We start from the raw sequence: 22,467 nt of genomic DNA, 5'->3' as shown, positions 1-22,467 counted from the left end.
TGAATTTTTATTCAGTTCTCTTTGGTGATGCTGCATGGATGATGATGATGCATGGATGACCTTGATACATTCAGGTTTTCTGTTGGGTGTTGTCCAGGTGACCTCTCGGATACCTATTTTGTTGGAAAATAGTGGTCGGGTGAATAGTGACAATAGCCAACGGCCACTCCTGGGTCTTCATAAAGTCAACATGGGATTTATGGTAACACGTCAATGACTTTACGGTTGCATCCCCTGACCCAGTTCTCATATGCTTGTGGATCTAATGGCGTGTCGGAATTTATGACGCTGTGGATTTAATTTGGGGGCCTCTACTCACTTTTTTTTTTCAATTTTAATCCACACTTTGTTGTTGAAGACCGTCATTTAATGTCACTAGCATTTCACTATCAAAAATGTGTCCGATAAATAAAATTGAGGAAACGAAAATTAATGAAAATGATTTTTTTTTAGTTAGAATTAAAAAAATTAATATAAAATAAATATAATGCCGGTTTCTTGAATGAAGTACACAACACGCCCAAACTTAAACAGAATAAAACAAAAATTTGTTTCTCATGAATCTGTTGGAGAAGAAAAGAGTGGAGACGCCCATATCTCGGTTGAATGGCGAGATGAAGAGGAAAGGACACGAATTTACTGCACTATTGAACAAACTAGTGACATCCGGTGGACACGAGTCGCCACGCGACCATCTACCACTAAAAGATTATGTTGTATTGTTGCTATAATCGGAATGAATTTTAATCTGGAATATTGAATCGATATAAACACGCAATTACGTGCTGGAATAACAAAAATAGGAGAAGAGAAATTTTTCGATTCATGTCCCATTGGGAATTTTCATTTGCTTTTTTGATTTTTCTATTTGATCAGGTGCTGGATATTAATAAAACCATGACGGACTGATTAATCCTGGCAAAATGGGACAATGGACTCACATCATCTTTATTACAATGGCCGCAACTGTGGGACTTCCCGGTACAAATTTCCTTTCAATGTATCATCCCCATGATTCTTCGATGATAAGCCATGGATGCATGCGTAGTTTTTTGTTCGTATCAATGGTTCCTATCAATAGAGAATTTCATAGGCTTCTGGTTTATCGTGAATGATGCTAATGGAGAGTAGATATATGTTGTGACGTTGCATCTTCGCTTGAAAAAAATATGATGCACAAAAAAAAAGACTTGGGTTTAAAAAAAAAATTTTAAACACTTCTATTTATTCATTGTAAATGATGGAATCCCGCGGAAATCCATTTTTCATCGATATCTCAGTGGAAATAAATTATTCTATCCGGTAATAATATAATAACATAATAATCCAATATTATGAGAACTCCATGAGAGAAATGCGAGAAAAAAATATTTAATAAAAAAAATATTTAAAAATGACGTACCTATTCTGTAATTCCGCGGCGAAAAAATTATTTCGAAAAATTTTGCGGAATCGTTAAAGAATTATTTCAGAGGCTCAGTATTTTTGGTTGAAATTTTATTGACTGAATGTATTCGTTGGGTACTTTTATTTGATGAAGACTACGTTGAATATATTATTATATAATAAATATTAAATATTTTTTTTCGCATTAATGCTTCCGTTTAATTATAGGCCGGCAAAACGGGCGCGAAACACTAGTTGTTTATAATTTGTAATAGTTCTTGATAATAGTTGTAATAGTTCTTGAGGGAGAGTATGAGATGTAAAAAAAAAGATTTTTTGTAAAAAAGTTAAATAGTCAGAAATCTGGGCAGAACAGGAAAACATATCGGGGCCTAATAGCCCTCATTGGCACCCCTTTTCCGTGACAAGCTTCAACATGCGCATTCTTTTCCCCTCAACCCCTGTTTTCATTTCAATTTCTAACCCTCGAGGGCTCCCCTACTGTGGCCAGATGGCGAACGACGACTGTCTACCGGTATATACACGTATATACTATCATATACCGTATATCCAGCGGTCTTGTATAGATGACTGGTGCCGTGAGGGATTCGAATGATCGAGCATGTCAATGTTTGGTTAGGCTCATGCTCGCCCTATGCGGATAACGTGGTTAACGAATCAAGTTTATAGGTACTACGGATTTTTCGAGGTCTACCATCTCCAGGACACCTCATTCACCCCATCCGGCCCTTCCACCCCTTCCACCCCATCCACCTCATCCACCAACATTCCACCACTTGAGACGACAGATTCGCACATCGTGATACGAAAAATTCGCGAATTCGGAATTTTTCAAAAGTTGACAATATTTTATTTCATTGTCATGTCCCTCAGGATCTCCGGGGATTTCACTTGGTACACAAACAGCCTTCAAGTGTTTAAATTGAGAGTTAAATAATAAGATCAAACAGCAGTGGAAAGTAAGGATAAATACATGGTACAAAGGGGTTGGTTGGAGGATAAATAAAATTCATATCTCGGTCTCGGGAGATTTGCGGAGAGCCGAATATATTTTTTTTCCACACGAAACGTTTGTCCTTTCAAATTAATTGATTATTTTATTGATTTTTAGGGACAATATGATGAATTATTTATGTTTTTTGTGTTTAAATATTATAATTTCATTTTGCGCTCGATTTCGCATATATATCTGCTTCGAAAATCTGTTTCGCAATGGCTTTTCGTTTCGCAAAATTTCGATTTCTGGATTAGATAAATGTAGATAGTATTTTCACTTGGAGACAACCACTGGTAAATTCTGATTTAAATATTGCAATCGATGGTTGTTGTTATTCAGGGCACTAATTACAGTGAGGCGTTGGGGGGCCTTATGGCATTCCGTGGTAGGTGAAAAGTGTGAGTGAAGTATGAGTGAAGTATGAGTACTTTCAGCTGACCGTGAAGGCTCAACAAACGGGGAGCGCAATATCCCGGAACACCCGCGTGCAGACAAGTATAGAATACGTGCGGAAGCCATAATATGGAGCAGACACCAAGTGATTCACCCCCCCACAAGAAATAAGGGCAGATGCGCGATCGTCAAGATATAAACATATTTTTCATTGCATTTATTAAACAATCAATGAGTTTGAATTAAAAAATTAATGTCACCCTTGACCGATTCGAATATCGGGAATAATTACTATTCGTCATATTACTGAACCATGTTGACAATTTTTTTTTTTTTTGCATACTAGAATTTGGAGTAATCGAGCTGTGAAGACTCTTACCTGAGGAACATCAAAAATAATGTCAAAGTATTTATTTTTTATTCTCGATATAGAGCGTGACCGAACACTCGTCGCAGTATGTTCATTCACAATTATCAAAAAGATAGCGTTTGATCAGTCAATAAATCATAAATTACCTCGCATTATAATAATTACACCTGAGTGCCTCTTCGGCGGTTTGTTACACAATGGACACTACCGGAGTGGAGGTGCGATCGATTATAACACGTGCGGACGCTCCAGAGAGTCATGTTATCACTTAAATAAATCAAGCACGCGAGCAGGTGACACGGTACAAATAATCCAGTACTTTTCATTCGTGGATTCGAGCCCAATAACTAAATATTCCATCAAACCCTTCATCAAAAAAAAGATACCTTCAAAATTTCCAACTCTCCATTTCCACCCACCACTCTCAAACATCAAAACTAAAATTAAACAACCGACCATAAAAAGTCTTCGCCATTAAAATAATAGAACCGTCTAATATTTCGTGGATTCGTGAATTCGTGGATTCGTTCCATCATTGATTATTTTTTTTATCTCCAATTGTTTAACAATAAAATTATAAATGGGGATTTGCAAACCATCCAAACAAGTGGGAAATTAATGACTTCGAGGCTGTATCGAACATAGAACAATTCTCCCATCAGGGAACTATTGTCAACTATTGTCAAAGCATGTCTTCCCCACCCCTTCCCCCCCACAACCCCCTATCCACTATTCTATGAATGCACGTAAACGCGCAGAAGCTATAGGGATACGTTTCCTCACATACTTTTCCTCTTCATTCTTTGAAACCATTTTTTTTTTATGAGGGACTTTGTACAAGCCCATCGCCCCCTCACCACCCCCTCACTCACCCACTGGCCTTCAACGTTCTAATCAACGGATGCGTGTACCTATATTACGAGGGTGCGTTATTGCGCGTGGGTGGATATACTGTGCAGAGGGTGTTTTTTTTTCTTCCCTCCTTTTTCTTGTTTCTCCCCCTACGTCGAGGGTCACGTCAGGAAGGGCTGGATGTCACTTGTCATATCCTGTTATCACGGGGTTATCAGAGCATCCGGGAGAAATTAAAAGATGAGATTTTGGGAATTTTCTCGGGGTGAATCCCACTTTTAGATTTTTTTGTTCAATCATCTTTTCTTAGAAACAAAATTTTTTGATTAAAAAAATAATAAAAAAGATAACGATAGAAATTTAATTTTTTCAATGGATCTATCAACTCTTGGAGTAACTAGAAAGAATTATTTCGCAATATTCACGTGTTTCGTCATTTCTCCGGCAAACTGACGGTGAAATTGACGTAAAAAAGTCGTTTCTGCGTTTTATAATTTTTTAATCATTTATTGAACAACGAACGTTCGAGACGGCATATTTACCTGCGTTTAATCCAAACTTAAGAAAAAGTTCCATTCAATTTTTCAACATGGATTTTTATTGAATCGCAACTTGATGCATTTCACAATTTCTCAAGAATGCGTTGGAATGAATGATTATTACTCCTGAAAATAAATCCACCCCATAATACCACCTCATAAAAAGTGCCTTCCACACAACTCAAACATAAACGAGGTACGTATTAATAGCCGAGGATGGTCTGATTAACTTTAACGATTCATCCACAGGAGCGATATAAGAGGGATCCTCTACCTCCACCCTAGCCAGCTTGATTATGCAAACTTTATGGCTGTCATAATTGAACCGAGATACTCGCAAAACTTGCCCAACTTTTCAACAAACCTCAACCACAAAATTTTCTTTCCCACCCACTTTTTAATTTAATACTACCCAACATTTTTCTCATCTCTCCTCTCCACTTCCAATTAAACGGGAAAAAAGGAAAGAAAAGGGGGGTAAAAATATTTTTTACGACTTTTATTGGACTCGACTGGTGCATAACGTCGGTGTAATACGCAAACACTCGTCCTGGATTACCATTCCCGTCGTCAAATTCCCCGGGGACGTCATTAGCGTTTCGCCCTGTATATATTCACGTATATATGCGTGACGTAAATACGTGAATGTTGCCAGTGAGTTGGCATTATAGTTGATTACATGACGTTAATAGCAATATTTTCACTGCATCGAAATGGGGAAAAATAATGGAACACTCGCGTTGGAATGGGATACGAGTGACTAATTGCATATTTTGGGAGTGAAATGAATGTTTCTCATAATTAATTAACGATTTCACTTCCAGTGGATATTATTTCTGGCTCTGGTCCTTCTGATTTAATGACAAAGTAAAGCACCAATTTTCATATTTCAGAATAAAAAACCTTCAATTAAAACTTTTTAATTGATTATTCACGAAAATATTTTCAATACCTCTAAACATCCATCATTTCACCTTTCGAGAAGACTTTCCATTGTTTGTAATTAAATCTCTGGCGTTGTAATTCAGAATTACTTATTTCAGTGTAAAAAATCCAAATATACATTTTTTAAAAATATTTTCTGTATTTTTAAAGAACTGGAAGTTTATTCTTATAATTTTGTTTGTAAAAATCGTGTTGTGCTAATTTCCCCTCGAATTTCCCGTCATCCCAATAAATTTGTCGTTCACTGAGTGATTTCAATTTCCACGGGTATCATCGATAACGATCCGCTCTCATCCCCCGAACAAATATATCGATATCTTACGGGTCGTGTTTTTTTTTCGAGTGGAGAGAGCCCTCGACTCTGACGTTCGTGGGATTGTCCTGTCTCCCTTTTGCACTCTGGGGAGATTTTGTCTGGGGACCGATCCGGATTTCATCCTCCGACGTCCCTCGGGTATGTAGGGCGGTTTCACCGTTAATTACCCGGGACTTATCAATACTCCCTGGCATGTACAATAGAATATTATTCACCGTCTTGTCGAAACAACTCCCTATGTTGTATTGTTATTTTTCTCTTTTCAATTTCATGGCACCGACCAGTTAAGTAGTCGCCGATATCTTCTTTTTTTTACCATTATTCAATGAGTCATAAATTCATTATAATTATCATAATCGTGCGTTTATTTTTCAAAACTTTTGATAAAGCACTATTGTAAAATGTGCACTCACTGAAAATTATTAATATTTCTATTATTAATTCTTGAGATTTTTCAATGTTTAAAAGAAGATAAATGATCTCGACACGTGTAGGGCATCGATCACCGTGAAAAGGCACGCGACCAGATGATGATTCGGCCGTGTTAACGAGTAAAATCGACAAGTGTTCCATTGAGTCCGAAATATTCTTCGTGACACATGAAAAATCCACGGGATTACAACCTTGAATCCTCCCTCGCAAACAACAAGCCAATTTGGCCAACGAAAAATAATTTAATGCTGGAATATAAGACCGAGTCTTTATTTAATTTGTGACGTTTAAAAAATTTACGATTTAGGAATGTTGGTGAATGTTGGTGATCGTAAAACCAAGGGGCACTTTTTTTCCTTTAACTGGGACTGAAATCCTCCCACTGGGTTTAGGTGGCTTTTCTTTCTTCACACGCGTGTGTGCATCCCCGGGTGTATTCCGTATATATACGTACGTATATTATATACACGTGCATGACCCGCCCTCCCACTACCCTCTCACATACACATAAACGCCCTCGGCCGTGTCTCCCTGATTTCCCCGGAGATTTGCCGTTCTCCTCTGCAAAACGTCGTACACCCCATGTTCCTGGGGGTTGTATTCCTCAGACGTATGCCCTCTGTACCGACTCTTACGCTCTTTTATGAGTTATATGACGGGATTGTTCGGATCGTGTCATCTTCGCCATTCGACCCTGATTTTATCAATTCTTCCTAATCATCACGCGTAAATTTTCATTAATTGTTCAGTTCATTAATGCCTTATTTATCGAATAAAAATTGTACGGAAATTGAAATTTAATATTAATATTACATGGTTCCAATTTTATTCTTGTTTTTCATTTTTTGTGGACATTTTTATTCACGGTCATTATGTTGTGCAATTAATGTGGAATTAAATAATATTTGTGGAAGATTATAATTAGCACTGGTATGACAGGTGGAATAAATTTTTGACACTTTAGCTCTGCTCACGTACAGATTCTTCAGTAATTGTATCCAAAATATTCTATCCCTAGATTTATCTGATAACTCACAAGCTATCAAATAAAGAGAATAATAAAGACAACTCCTAATATTCTTCCACAATAATTCCCTTCCTCATCGAAATTTTGAAATAAATAAAAAACCATAATCCCTTGACAAATAATTCTATGAAAAAATCTGGAAGTGACTTATTCCACAGTGGAAAGCTACTCTTATACTCTTGTAAAGTCATTGTCGATTTTAGGACGGGATTTGGCTGAAAGATTAATCCCCTCGTCGAAATTCATATCACGTAGTGAAAACGGGGGAAAAATTCGAATGCGTGACACTCGTGAGAATGAAAAGGTTGATATTGTCAGTGGGAATAATCGGAGTGAATTTTCGAGGGCATCCCTATACCCCAAGGGTGCCATCACAGCGTCAAGTGCACATCTACTCTATATGGATCACATGAAGACAGCGTATCTCGACCGCCGTAAACACAATAGAAGTATCTGTATACCAGTTGTTGCTTATGGTGTGGCTGTATGTGGCTGTATGTGGCTCCACATCAGACGACTTCTCACACTGACAAGAGAGCCCCATGGGTCTGGCAATATGCTACCGAGTAACATCACATACTTGGCCTATGCTAACCATGCGTATATCTCGTGTATGTTTGCTACAACGTTTCCCATAACTCCCGAGTGGCCAGAATTCACCCCCAAACGCCCTGTGGCTCTTCTCCGGAGCTCTGGGACCTGTCGTTGGTGATATAATGTGAGAATTTCATGCATCAGGGCTTAATGGACCAGACAAAATTGTTGAAAGTTATTTTAAAGTGATCTCGGAGAAATAGTGTCATCCCAAGATTTACACTGGTTAATATTTTTATACTCAGCGATTTGAAGGCATTTTTGGCATTCAAAGGGAAGAGAAATATTCTTATTTACATTTATAGAATTTTTATCAAGTTTTATTCTCGTCTTTGAGGCGAATGTATGTGGAATCAACTGTTGGGAAATGCTCAATAAAAATTACGTGCTTTTTCGCGGATTTTTGCAACCGGAAATTGATCGTAAATTTTTATTCATCATTTCTCTCCGTGCAGGTCGGCTTCTGAGATTGAGATTTATCAATAATTTCCTCTCGTATTTTTCCCGTGGATCTTCACGCTTTTAAAATTTAAATTAAGCTTCATGAATTCTTGTGTTTAGCCGCAAGTTCTCGGGAGAAAATATTAAAATGCAATTTCTCTTGAGAAATTCAATCTCCGAATATCACACCTGCAACAACATACCTCATGTGGCTCCTAAAAAAGGTCAGAGTTAACGGGTTCGACAGTGGGCTTCACTCCTTGGGCACGTGCCCCCTCTTCACCAAAGGTCTTCTCGCAACCCTGAGGTTTCCTTCCGACAGATGTTTCCGATCCTATCTGTAAAAATTATACCAAAATAATTGCTACGCTTTGTTGATGAGTCACGAGTAAGTAAATCAAAATCGCAGCTGGGAGCATCGATGTGTGGTTAAAAAAATAATCATATCAATTCGACATTTTTTTACCCTGATTTCCGGCAGACAACTGCAGGACACCGGAAATAATTGACTTGGGCAAGGACCATGACCTCATTCAATTATCCAAAGAGAATTGTCAAAATTTTTTATCATTACCTTGAAACCCAACAATCGGCAAAAAGATTCTTCCAATTTTTTAGACAACCGAGCTAATTGATTTTTTTCTAAGAGAATCAATCAGATAATTGAATAATAAGTGTAAGGGAATAATTAATCTAATCTAAACTGGATCTAAAATTGCTTAGGATCTAGATAAACCGGTAAAATTTCCTAGATAAGAGCCGATAACTTTCCAACACCAACTGTTTTAATCCTTGACTTTAGAATAAACTGAAATTAATGACCAGGGATGTGTTTAAGCGAGAGTAACTGGTGGACGAGCCTCCCTAGAAATAGGCCAACCTGTCTCAGTTATATTCACCAAACGAGCGTATAACAAGAAGCCACTTTGCGCTGGAGTCAGTAATAGATTAAAGCCATCTTCCACCCTGTCCCCACAGTATATTGTCCCCTTAACACCACCCCATATTCCCAAGTACTTCGCTTCAGTTCACTTGACCCTACTTGTCTCCATATTCCTCCCTCCATCTCTCTTTCACGTGCCCCAGTGTTTTCTCCCCTTCCGATACTCCCTTTATATGAACACTCATTCTGGTAAACGATCGAATGTATCCAGGGTGTGGTGAGAGTCCACGCAATTTCCTTAATGTACTTGCTAAATGCTACTCTCCTAGAAAAAAATAATCCGTTAAAATCCAACGTGACTCGGTTTAACCGGACCCTCACGTATCCACGTAGAGATAAGAATTAAATTGTTTAAAAAAAACAATATTTTCCCCAAACAATTATATTCAATATTTATTTACTTGAAAGGATTATCTTTTAATATTTCTCATGTGCATGTATTTCCCCTCGAGCCATTTTCAGCAATCTCCCATTAATTAATTATATATTAATTATATATTAATTATAAATTAATTATAACTTAATTATAACATCCTATCGATATAATTATTAATATCACATGATTTATCGAAATAATTCTCTCAAGAAAATGCGAAAATTCGAGGTAATGAGGTATTTGTTGGTATGAAAGTTGCAAAGGGAATAAAATACTGAATATCAATTATTCGATGGCTTGAGTGCACGTGCGATGCAAAACGACTAATGGGCCAAGTAATGCCACCAGTATGCGTGAATTGAACTGAGCAAGTGCGCAGGACATGCGATGGGCGGGCATCATCATGCATTATGTAAATTCATTGTTATATACCGTAGCATGTTCTTGGATAGTTCATTTTGGGTTGGACGGGTTTCTAGTTCAAATTCACTCGACATCCTGTCTAATAAAAAAAACATTCTCTTCTGACAATTTCAGCAATTATTTATTAAATCATAATTTTCGAGTTTATTTAAGTTAAAATACGTTTTATTTTATTAATTCATCAGTCAAGCGCATATTCTGTGTGTATAATATATTTTTGGAAAATATTCATGTATTTAAAAAAATTATTTATATTTAATATCCAATAATTCAGATTTTATTCATTATTTAATCATGCCAATAACGGTATTCAACTTTTTTCGTTCATCGTTTAAAAATTTGTTATAATTATTCGTAATTATTAATTAAATAAAAAATTTGAAAAATTGCGAAAATTTGGAAATCGTCGTGGAAACCAAGGGAAATTATTGCAAATTATTGGCTAAATTTGATATCGCGGCGTGGGAAGTGGAAAAATTTTGAAAATTAAATCTGGAGCACGCGCAGACCATCTCCCAATGATAAAAATCAAAAACAATATATTTTTTGGATTGATCGGGCCAGCAATTTGTCAGGAAACTGAAAAAAACCGGTAATTTTGGTTAAAGAGGGGCAGAACATCCTGAAAAGAGCGATTTCTCTTAAATGAATGGATTTTTTTAAGAATTTTATTCCTCAGTGTAATGATAGGAGTTGTTTAGCAGATCCAAGTACTAACATCACTCAGTACTGTTGATGATGCATCACATCTCCACATGGTGAGCCCTCAGCCAGGGGTCGGTGATAAAGTTGAAAACTGGGAGGATTGGTAAAAGCCATGATGAAAGTCATTTCACTACTGTTTGGGAGACGACACGGGACAAAGGAGAGCAGTGCACCCCAAACCCCTGCCTAAAACCAGTGAAAACAGACAGCGGGGTGGTTTTTATCGGGGTCTCTCTGTCTGTCCTGCATCCCCTCATCTACTCCCTCCATCCCTTGAATCGGGAATCAAATAAAAAAAAGAAGCACCGGACGAGAAAAAATCCATGTGCACACACGTATTAACCAGTCCCGCGGACACATTGTACGAATTTTATACTTATTTGCCCAATTTTTCCTCCCTTCCCCCTCCCTTCCCGCTCCCCCCAGATTTATCGCACGGAAGATATCGATATGATTAATTTCGGTGAACCTACAGTGATTTATGGATATTCATTGGATTTTCTAGGATTTTATTGCAATCGTTTGACTTTTTTCTCTTTTTTCGCGATTAATTAATTTTCATGAAAAAATTGAAGTGAATATTTATTAATGAATAATCCATTAATTCAATAATAATAAAAGAATGAGTGAATGATTGTATTTAATTTCTTAGAGTCAATAGGCGAATGAGAAAATTTTCAATCGACGATTTTTTTTACTTTAATTTAATTTGGGGGTTGATTTTGAAAATTATTGTGGAGATAAATAATTAGTTATTGGTGGAAATAAATCATTTCTGAGATGGAATTTTGTCAATGAGTTGGTAGGGAAAAATTGACCTAAAAACCTAGAGATTGATTTATCTATTCAACCTTGAGATTAGGCAATCGCGTAGACGCTCGGCATCCGGTCGCCGTACAATATAAATAAAATAGAAACAATTCTCCATTCAACTGGTTTTACGATCTGATATAGCAATGCGATGTCCCCAATTTAAGGACATATACACTCCTTCGGAAAGTCAACTGGATGTGCCCAAAAGAAATCTGAAGTGGATTTTTAAAATTTAAATAAAAGGGATCATTTCCTATTCTCAAACAATTGTTCGAATAAAAAAAAATGGCAGAACTCGTAGTTTACAATCTTTGATTGATATTTGTTAAAGTGTAAAATCCAATTTTTCCCACGTACTTTCAGTTCAAATTTTTATAAGTGTAAACTTCAATGAGACCACATATTTCAAAATTATTCCAAAAAATTCTGAATAAACTTTCAAATATTATTCCGACTCGATCAAAAAATCAATAACTGAAAATACAATTTTCCCGAGGAGTACCCGGCTACCCAAAATATCATGAATTCGGTGTTAAACAAAGTCTAAACCATTCAGTGAACTCTTTAGAGAAGGCTTTGATCCCTGAAACAATAAAAAATGAAGATAAAAATTATGCTGGCGTTAGCTTTGACTTTGATTATCGTTGCGTTATGAGATAGAGAATGGAAAGTCGCGGGAAAAAAAAAATGAATGAGTAAAGAAAAGTGTGAGGGGGTCGAGAGGGTGGTGAGAGTGGAGAAGGTGAGGGAGGGGATGATGTATAGATGAGCGACATCGGTACCAAAGGCGAGTTGTCCGGGTGGTGGTGGCGACATAACGAGTGCGCACGGGACCTGTCATCGGGCTTTGTAAGTTCACTGGAGTGTTGACGGGATTTAACAGAAAGAAGAGAGTGAGGGAGGATGAAGAGGGTGTCTCGGTTTGAGGCGCGCAACATCGAGTGCACCAAGGGGGGTTGAAAATGGCGTGGGGGTTATCCTGGCGTGACGGCACACCCACGCAGGCGCCCCCCTTTTATACCTCTGGTACACGGCTTTTCTCTTATTTTTGCGCACTCTCCTATAACAAAAGTCTTCCCAATTGTCAACTATATACCATCTGCTCTCTTTGATATCTTTTACCTTTTTGTTCACCACGCTGAGACAAAAATTTACTATAAATTAGACCTCCACCCCAGCGAAATGCGAGATCAAATGACATTCCCCGACTTTTCCCTGAGAAAATTTATTGCAATACTATTTTTTAAATATAATTAATTGAATAAATGTATGGATATAATGTATATGCGAATAATTGTGTGACGTGTACGGGACATACGACATTTTTGACAGAAACTATTTATCATATATGGAATAGATATGGAATTCTGGATAATTAATGGTGAGGGTAATTATTTTAATGAGCCAATATCAGTAATTAAATTATGCGTAGATACCACTCTTTTATTTAGTTTTTTAATGGAATCACCGGCGACTGATGCCAATTCTTCTGAGACACGAGAAGACGTTTATGTACTTAAGAAAATAAATTATCATTATTATTATCAGTAATTTCATCAGCTGCAAAGAAAATCTCCTCAACGTCTCCACCTTGAATCAATACTTTTCCGCGAACATCAATCGCCAAACATTAAGTTAATTAATTAATTATACAGCGATTTAAATCACTCAAGAATTCACAATTATTTCTCTATTTCCCCATAATTTCCAATAATTTCCATAAATATTAATAAACATGACACGGAGGTAAAAATTAATTAAAACTTCTATAAAATTCATCGTTTTCAATTTAAACATAAATTTTGTATAAAGACCTATCTATTTCTGGTGAATAGAAGGGTTTATTTAATAATCGACGTGGATCCCCCCGATTCCCGCCAATAAATCAAATCGAATGGAGGCCAAAGCGATCAAAAATTTACGCATATTAAATCCACCGAAATTGACATTCATACTACTTTCTCGGTTTTGAATACGCACCAAATGTCATCCCAAAACCAGACCTTTTAACCCCAACATTAACGTATTGAATGGCACTTTTTCCATTAATGGGGTTACCTTCTTTGAGGCCGAGTAGAAAGCCCAAAACTCGTAACCATATGCGTAAATGGGCCCTATCATGCATTTCTCGAGGTATTCATGCGAGGGGTTGACGGGGGTAATTTATCGCCGTCCTGGGTCTATAATTCAATGGCTCTCTCCGCGTTATACCCAAAACTCTCGTAATTTTCTCCCAACTAAAAAAATCCACAAGCATTTTTTCACAATTAAAACATTCTCATTATTTATTTACTTTTTAATGCCACTGGGTGTTAACGACTTTGACTTTTTATCTCCGATGGAAAAAAAAATATTAATGTCATAATTTGTCGAGGGTGTGCGGAGAACGCCCCTTGGCACCCCTCGTAAACTTCTTACCGGGAGGAAAAAAATTCTCAGAGCAAAAGCTAGTTCGTATGTGCCTGACGCCTAACCCCCTGCGGTCCCATCTCTTTTTATGTACCCGATGACTCCTGGAGGCGTGTCGACGCGCTTTCGTACTTTTCAACCTGTCATTCTTCAACCCTCTTCCACCCCAATGTCTATATGTACTGTGTAATCCATTATACAACCCCTGAATATCATAAAACTTAATGTTTTTCATTCTTCAATTTTTTTTGCAATGCGGGAACGAATAATATAATTTTTGCAATATACTTCAGCAAAGCAATACGTCAATTACGTCATCTCCTCAGGTATTCGGGAATGAATTTTCACGATTTTATAAATTTTTGACATTTTTTGAATTTCTCAAATTTTTTCGCCCCCACCCCCAAGTCTAAAAATAATAATAGAGAGAGTCTTTCCTTCATGAGCAATTGTTACAGAAATTGAAAATTCAGGTTTCTTTTTTTTTTTTAATAATAAAGATAGCGTTTTCTCCAGCGGTTCACCACATTTGTTTCCCTCGTCCAACAATAAAATGAGTTTAACGTCAATGACGCGTACGACAGATTTTTATGGGCGCTGGCTGGTGCTATGCTATATGCAAAATTACGTGCCATCTGTCGTCCATGAAAACCCGCGCGTCTTTTTACCCCCAGCCCCCAGGATGTCGTCAGGTGGAAAATCGGACTGTTCATGGTGCGTTAGACCGATACGTGGATACGCGTCTGACCGAAAAAGTAGGATGTGCCTTTTTCTCCCCAGTTTTATTTGTCAGATGACAATTATTCAGAATCATGCAGATGTACGATGATGAAATCAAGTGGTTATTCTAGGACCTGGGGAAATCAAATTAATATTTCGAAAAAATTAAAGCTGAAAGCAATTCATCAGTCGATTGAATAAAACTCAAAAAATATTAAAAATTCATTTACTACATTCAACAAATTCGATATAAATCTATTGCACTCCTTAAATCCTGACTATTTTTCTTCTTCCATTATTTTCCAATGACCACAATTCTAAATTCCGAAAATCCCAAGACATCAACCTTTCCTTCCAACCCTTGGAGAACTCACCCCTTCGCAGAGACTCGGACTGCTGAAAAAAAAATGAGTTACCGAGACAGAGACTCCCAGATCTTCGCCGCCCCAATAAAATCAGCCAAAAAATAATGCCTCCACCAGAAAAGAGCTGGAAAAGCCTCGGCGCTGGCTATAATTCAAAGGAAACCGTGAATTTCCTTACAAAAATAAAAAAATACAAACCCACCCCCATCTATAATGAAAGGGAAAGAGAAAGAGACGAGGCGAGGGCAGGTGATCCTGAGAGTAAAAAAAACGAGGAGAGAAGAAAAAAAAATAAAGACCCTTTATACATATTTCTATACACAGAAAATAAGAGGAAAAAGTACATGCTCGAGTGATAGCGGGTAAGATTATAAAATGGCGTCTCTCATCCTCCGGAGCATTCTTAATTCCAGTCTCCCCTTCTCTCCACCCCTGGCCTTCCACCCTTTGACCCCTCCATCCCTCCACCATCTGGCAAAATAAATAAATAAAATGCGATATACTAGTCGCCATATTTATTTATAATGTGAGAGCGATGGAAAAAATGGAAATAATGAAAAAAATGGAAAAAATGGAAAAAATATTTGGTGATATATTTTTCAATAAAATGTTCCATCGGTTCTCCCAATTTTTCATTTCTCCCCGAATGCCTCGATATTTTTTATCCTCTGTTTGCGCACATTGCGGGACACAGCACGCCATACTGGGGGCGGGTGATAGCCCCGACCAATCGTCACCCTCGCGGGGGCGGCTAAGGGGTTGCGACCACACCCTAACCATCCCACCTCCACTCGGGTGGTTTTATCGGTGAGAGCGGAGGGTAGGAGAAATCAAATACACGTGCGCACGAGCATAGCCGCACATTAACCAGACAGTCGTGCGCGTGCTGTCGCACTGTCAACTTCTAGTATCCATTCTCAATTATTTAATTTTATCTTATCACACTGACTAATAATTAATCAGTGTCCGTAATCACTAACAATAAACCTCATTAATAAAATTATCGATCGTAAAATTGTGGGGATTTAAAAAAAAACAAATTCATTTGGTATCAACTCGTTATATCAACATCCTGACTTTAAAAAAATATATTGATTTGTATTGATATACGAAATGAAAGAGTGGAGTGAAAAAATGGGTTTGAAGTTGTTGAATAATTAATTAATTAATCGGTTAAGGGATTAAGTGGTTGAACTGTTGTGATGCTTTTGAAATAATAATTTGTTGAGAAATCGTTCGTGATTCAGTGAGAAATTGGGACACCGCGGGTTTTTGTGGAAATTGACAATTGAAATTAGATAAGATCGGAAAGTTGAGCGATTGTAGTGAGGATATTCAGTGGCTGGTGTGAAAAATTGATCAGCAATACGCGCGATTCGATTAGATAAAAACGAGCGATGCCCGTGGCCGAGATTCTTACGTAAGATTTCACAAGCCTTCTGGGTATACCCAAAAGATATTGATATAGCAACACCAGAGAAATGCGTAAGGAGGGATTTCAATTGATTAGAGACTCAAACCTCTGATAAGTGGAATTTTAGTCTATTTACTGGTTGTGTTATGATTGGGATCGATATGTTGGCCTGCGAGATGTTGACACTTGACAGCGGAATTTATCGCGGCCGTGGGGAGGTTTTGACACCACCGCAAAGCAGTCCCGAATCACATCATAGTCACGTGAATTCGGCGAGGGGTACTCACTGTTTGGACCAGGAAATATCATTGCCACCAAATATTCCGGATATTTTACTTTGTAAGTCTTTCCGTGTTGGCAGATTAAACCTATCGATTTAAAATTCATAGATAAGAAAAAAAAATGCCTTCGCGTGATTACAATGTTCCAAACTTATTGAAATTTTAATCACACTGAATTTTCATTGATATGCGATCGCCGTAGGAAATCATCGAACAAAAAATAAACAAACAATAAAAGTTATTCCTGAAGATGATCTTTCCCGAAATAATTGATGAATTATATTGAATTTTTTTGGTACCTGATTGTTTCAGCATCAATACCAAAATGCGGTGGTTGCCAAGAAGCAATCCTAGACAGGTACGTCCTGAGAGTCCTAGAGAAGTGTTGGCATGCACGTTGTCTAACATGTCGTGACTGCGGTGCTAGATTATCAGGCAAGTGTTTTGCCCGAAACGGCCACGTCTTCTGCAAGGATGACTTCTTCAAGTAAGCATCAATTTTTAATATCCCAAATCTACAGAATCCACACAACCCGTCTCTCAACTTGTCCTAGAACTATTGATTGCAACAAAAACCTTTTTCTGCCTCAATTCTTTATCCTCGAGGGGTTTGAGCGCCATTTTTCTTCAGTAAGAAAGTTACCTCGCCATTTGTCACCCCTTCCTAACGACAAATTCGATTCACCCGGGCAATCAATTACTCCAACGCCCTCCGAAGATTTTTATCACCGGGTGTTTTGATTTTGCCGCGAGATTTATCGGCTGGATTTTAATGTGTGAATGTAATGTCAAATATTGTGTGTTGTTGGTGTGGCAGGCGGTTCGGGACAAAGTGCGCTGGCTGCGGCCAAGGATTGGCACCATCCCAGGTCGTCAGAAGGGCCCAGGAACTTGTCTATCATCTCACCTGTTTCTCCTGTGCCCTGTGCTCCAGACAACTCGATACTGGAGATGAATTTTATCTCATGGAGGACAGAAAACTCGTATGCAAACCTGATTACGAGCAGGCCAAGGCTAAAGGTAATCAATGCACTCATTAATTATTCCACAATTATTAATAATTCTGAAAAAAATTCAAAAATTATATCACATTTTTGCATCTTTGCATCTTTGCATCTTTGCATCTTTGCATCTTTGCATCTAGCAAAAACACCCGCTCAGCAATGAAATATCGTTGATAAATAAAATGGACCTGGATTATTATTTATTGGTATTATATATTTCATGTGGGTGTGTTAATGGAGTTTTATTTATTGCAGAGCTGGCTGATGGGGGCAGTATCGATGGCGATCAGCCGAACAAGAGGCCGAGAACGACGATAACTGCTAAGCAGCTGGAGACACTTAAACTTGCCTATAATAACAGCCCCAAGCCTGCTAGACACGTCAGGGAACAACTATCGCAGGATACTGGGCTGGATATGCGTGTTGTTCAAGTTTGGTTTCAAAATAGGTAAGGAGAGATTAAAAAATGACCATTTATTTTTTATTTTCCATTTGATATTCAAGAAAAGATGACATCGAATTATTTAGTTTTTCAGATAAAGATTTTTTCGATAGATTGGAAATTCAGGGAAATTATTACTCGCTTTTTTAAAAATATTATTCGAATTAAATTTCACTTTATCGTTGTTAAAAATAGCAAGTGCTATTTTTTAATGCTGTATTTAATGTATTTTTGCAGGAGGGCGAAAGAGAAGAGACTGAAAAAAGACGCAGGAAGAACGAGATGGTCCCAATACTTCCGGAATATGAAGGGCAATGGTGCTGGTGGTCATTCCCCAAGACATGACAAACTCCTCGACAAGGATGAGCTCAAGGTCGATCTCGATTCGTCATTTGGTCATCACGGTGAGTAAATTGAAATGAATGAAAATGAAAGAAAGAAAGTATGAATGAAAAAATGTTGGTGATGTATTTCGATGGTATCCCCGGGGCTAGACGACGCGAAATTCAAGGTACACAATGGGCGCGCTCATGGCACAGACGGAGGGTGGGTGGGAAGGTTTTTGGTTCTCTTCAAATATTCAGGAGATTGCTCGGCTAACTGCCAGCCAACCGTAGTCCGAGATTTCACCAAGATTGCAAGGGTGGAACGAGACGAGGAAAAGCCGAGCACAACGCGACGCCTCTGGCCTTTTTATCGCTCCATCCTGTAGTTTATTGGATTATTTTTTTTTTGTTATCAAATTAATCCAATTTTGAGTCTTCATTATAAATTAAACATTCTAGGGCATCATTTCTCTTGCGAATTTGGTTATATATCAGAATAACAACGCAAAATTTTACAACTGAAAAAAATATCGTTTCCAAATATTACGGCAGGAGATCATTGCAAATAAAAATATTTCAACAAAACCCACATTATTTTGAAAGATAATAAATTCTCATATTTGATATGCAATTGTCAATTATCCCCGAACGTTTACTGGCTACAACTCTCCCTCAATATACCAATAATTTTTTTAATATTTAAAATCACAAAATCATTTTATGACCGACGAGCGGAAGATACATTATAATATTTTGATCTGCAATATTTTTTCGGGATATTTTGAGGGCAATATTATTATTGAATAAAATTTTGAGCGGTCACCGCGAAAGTGAAGGAAAATATCGAAATTTTCCACCCCAAACTACTAAAAACTATCCAAATACTCTCTCCACCACTCCCCCATCCAAATTCCATTATCACATCCATATAAAACTCCTAATTATCCTCAACCATATGACAGTCTCGTCGTTTGCGCCCTTTTTTTCCATTATCTCTTAATTCAGATCTTGAAAACAGACGCGGGTGAATCCCCCCGATAGATAACAATATTTTTTTGGGGTAGGGGTCGTTATCAGTGTTAGAAATCGGAACAGATGATACGCCTATGAGTGGCTTCTGTTGACTTTCGAGTTCTCCATTTGTGTACGAGGATGACCAAGCAGGAGGGATATATTTATTTTCATTAATGATGAAAAATCTCTTGCAGATTTGAGTAATGACAGCTACGGTACCGTTGTCAATATGGGACTGGAGGGTGAGGGTTCGAGTCCAGGTGGTGGTGGCAGTGGAAATGGAGGTGGTGGTCCACCCAGAGGCTATTTGGGTGGTACAACACCACCTTATTTATCAACGTCCAGATCACCGTCCTTACCACCACAATTTCCTTACCCTCCAGACGCTGGCCTCTCGGTTTACACAACTATTGGTAAGTATCTTATTCACAAAAATGATTAAACAAGAAAAAAACCTCATTGATACCCGTTTACTCAATTAATTCACAATATTAATTAAACATACCCCGATTTTCCTGATTTCAGGTGGACCAGGTGGAATGGTACCAGGACCAGCATCCGATCTAAGTAATGAGTCGAGTGGCGGTGGCGGAGGTGGAGGTGGAGGAGGAGGATATCCTGACTTCCCACCATCTCCAGATTCCTGGCTTGGTGAAGCTCCTCAGCATCCTCATCACCATCCCCACTACTCCACATAACCCCCCAAAAAAAGGAAACTCATAGAATCACCGAATATCGTCTAGAAGAAACAGGGGCTGAAGAATGGAGTGCAAATGGTATCCAACTATCAATGACGCCTGAAGAGTTTCGACTCATTTTGAAGCAGTAAGAAATACCTCTCAAAATGATTCATAACTTGAAAATTCTATTCATGATTCAGGGTCATTTAATTCTGAAATGCGATACATTTTGTGCCCAGTGTCTTCCCGATTATCGATTGGAGAGAAAATTTGCGATTAAATTGAATTTTTCTCTCGATATTGATGTTCTCTTTAGACGATACTCGCCACCGTCCCTAGACACAAAAATTTAAGATCCTGTCACCAAAAAACGGCTCTATTACTTATAAATTATATCACGTAACATTCGCATCGATATTATTAATAATAGATATATATATTTATGTACAAGTTCCTCGTTTTCCCGTTGCGATTTAGATGGAAAAGAATGGAGAAATACATTGATTCGTTTAGTTGATAGTTTTGGAGATGAAATTACTTGCAAATGGACTTTATTCTCATTTTTTTATGTCAGTTTTCTTCAAGAAAAAATAGTATAGAATTGTTTGACACAATTATTTTTTCGTTGAGAAAGTTCTACAATAAATGGGATGAAGCTATTTGCGGATTTCAACATTTATGCACGCGAAGAATTCCGTTGTTTTGTGGGTTGAGGAAATCAGTGAAACATTCTCGCAATCTGCGTCGAGAGACTGTCCAGGTTTTTTTTTGTTTTGGAGAATTGAGTACCAAAATGGTAAAACGAGATAATTGAATTAGACTTCAAGATTGGATTTAATCAGATGTGGAAAGTGAAAAGTTGATCGATTTTTTTTTTACATTTAACAAATTTTAACATCTAACGATTAAATTTAAAAAACTCGTTTGCTGACTTTAAGATAGCCATCTTGTTTTCTTGAATATAAAAAATGTAGATGAGAACTCCTCAATTATTGATTTATCTAAAAAATGATCGATTCGAAATTTCTTTAGAAATCAATTTCTTGAATTTTCTCATATTTAACGAACCTGTAGAATTCAACTTATCTCACTTTGTCGCTTCCTTACTGAATTAATTTATTCTCCTTCCGTTCGACGATATTGTCACTAATTCAACTGGAAAATATCTCAATTTACGTCATTGTTTCATCATTTGGCTACCGGGATTGTTCCGGACAGATGAAACACCGATAAAAACCTCTAAAATGCGCACTTGTTTCCTCGATCTATTTGAATAACGGGGTCATCGTCTGCAAAGCTTGTGTGGGATCGACGAAATTTTTCAAAAGATGTCACACTGTAAATATTTGAAATAAGGAATTTCGATGATAAGGAAAATTCTATTGTACATCAGTATCGTCGCGTATCGCGATAAACTTAATGTCAGGTGCAAAGAACCGTAAATTGTCCATTATAAAGTTTCCACTCGAGACCCAAAAAAAAAAACGAGAAATGAAGAAAATCCGCAATTGATTGTGGAGAACGCATTTATTATGATCGAGAAATATTTCTCGTCGTCCGAATGAATCTGCAGTTTCCAGAAAGAATAATCTGGAAAAATTCCCATGAGAACTGCATAAAATGCTTGTTTTAACATAAAGTCAGGTCAAATCGACTGTTGATATTGAAACTAATTTAGTGAACAATTTCTTTGTAAATTCATTTGGAATGCGTGCAATGTAAAAAGATTTGAAAATGATAGTCTCGAATTAAGTCACTGTACATTCCCCGTTCGGCGTTTATCATTTATAATGTGCGAATTGAATCACTAATTATAGAATACAAGTCGAAACAACACAAAGTAGTCCGACAAGAGTGGAAATATGAATTATTAGAGTAATTGTGAGATGAAATGTATAAAGTGATAAAAAAAATTATGAGTTCAATGGACAAAACCACTTGGACGTGATTTCGTCGTGTTCGCAAGTTAGCCAGAATCAGTTATTACGGATCTTTATATTATTATCTAGTCAGCAAGTGATAATAAAATTTATCATAATCTAAAAAAATATCATAACTCATTTGCTCTCCATTGCTCTCCCTTTTCCTTGATTCTATTTTCTCCTCATTTTATGACGAAGAGTGTTAAAAGAAATGATAAATAACTTGAAACTGAAATTCTTCATTTGAAATTCCACGAGGCACTCAGAACTACGAATTTCACGATTTTCTTAAAAACTGAAAATGACGCAGTGATATA

General features: G+C 37.3%; 1 protein-coding gene across 4 annotated transcripts in view; it reads left to right on the top strand.

The window, feature by feature from the left end:
• The window catches only part of Lim3 (Lim3 homeobox protein), a 33,934-nt gene extending 11,695 nt beyond the window's left edge, over positions 1–22,239 (top strand). Inside the window, exons 1-7 of one of the 4 annotated variants that reach the window (XM_011315999.1) lie at positions 16,512–16,820; positions 17,075–17,249; positions 17,580–17,782; positions 18,022–18,214; positions 18,446–18,612; positions 19,743–19,961; positions 20,074–22,239. In XM_011315999.1, the coding sequence (XP_011314301.1) occupies positions 16,628–16,820; positions 17,075–17,249; positions 17,580–17,782; positions 18,022–18,214; positions 18,446–18,612; positions 19,743–19,961; positions 20,074–20,246 (1,323 nt within the window). In that variant the 5' untranslated portion in view covers positions 16,512–16,627 and the 3' untranslated portion in view covers positions 20,247–22,239. Of the gene's footprint in view, positions 1–16,511; positions 16,821–17,074; positions 17,250–17,570; positions 17,783–18,021; positions 18,215–18,445; positions 18,613–19,742; positions 19,962–20,073 lie in introns of those variants that run through there. The other 3 variants (XM_011315998.1, XM_011315996.1, XM_011315995.1) reach the window with 3 other exon arrangements.
• The last annotated feature ends 228 nt before the right edge of the window (positions 22,240–22,467 follow it).

Source organism: Fopius arisanus, unplaced genomic scaffold (genome assembly GCF_000806365.1).
Source record: "Fopius arisanus strain USDA-PBARC FA_bdor unplaced genomic scaffold, ASM80636v1 scaffold00005, whole genome shotgun sequence".
NCBI classification, from domain to species: domain Eukaryota; kingdom Metazoa; phylum Arthropoda; class Insecta; order Hymenoptera; family Braconidae; genus Fopius; species Fopius arisanus.
Note: the sequence above shows the minus strand (reverse complement) of the source record. Positions and strands in the feature narration are given on the sequence as shown.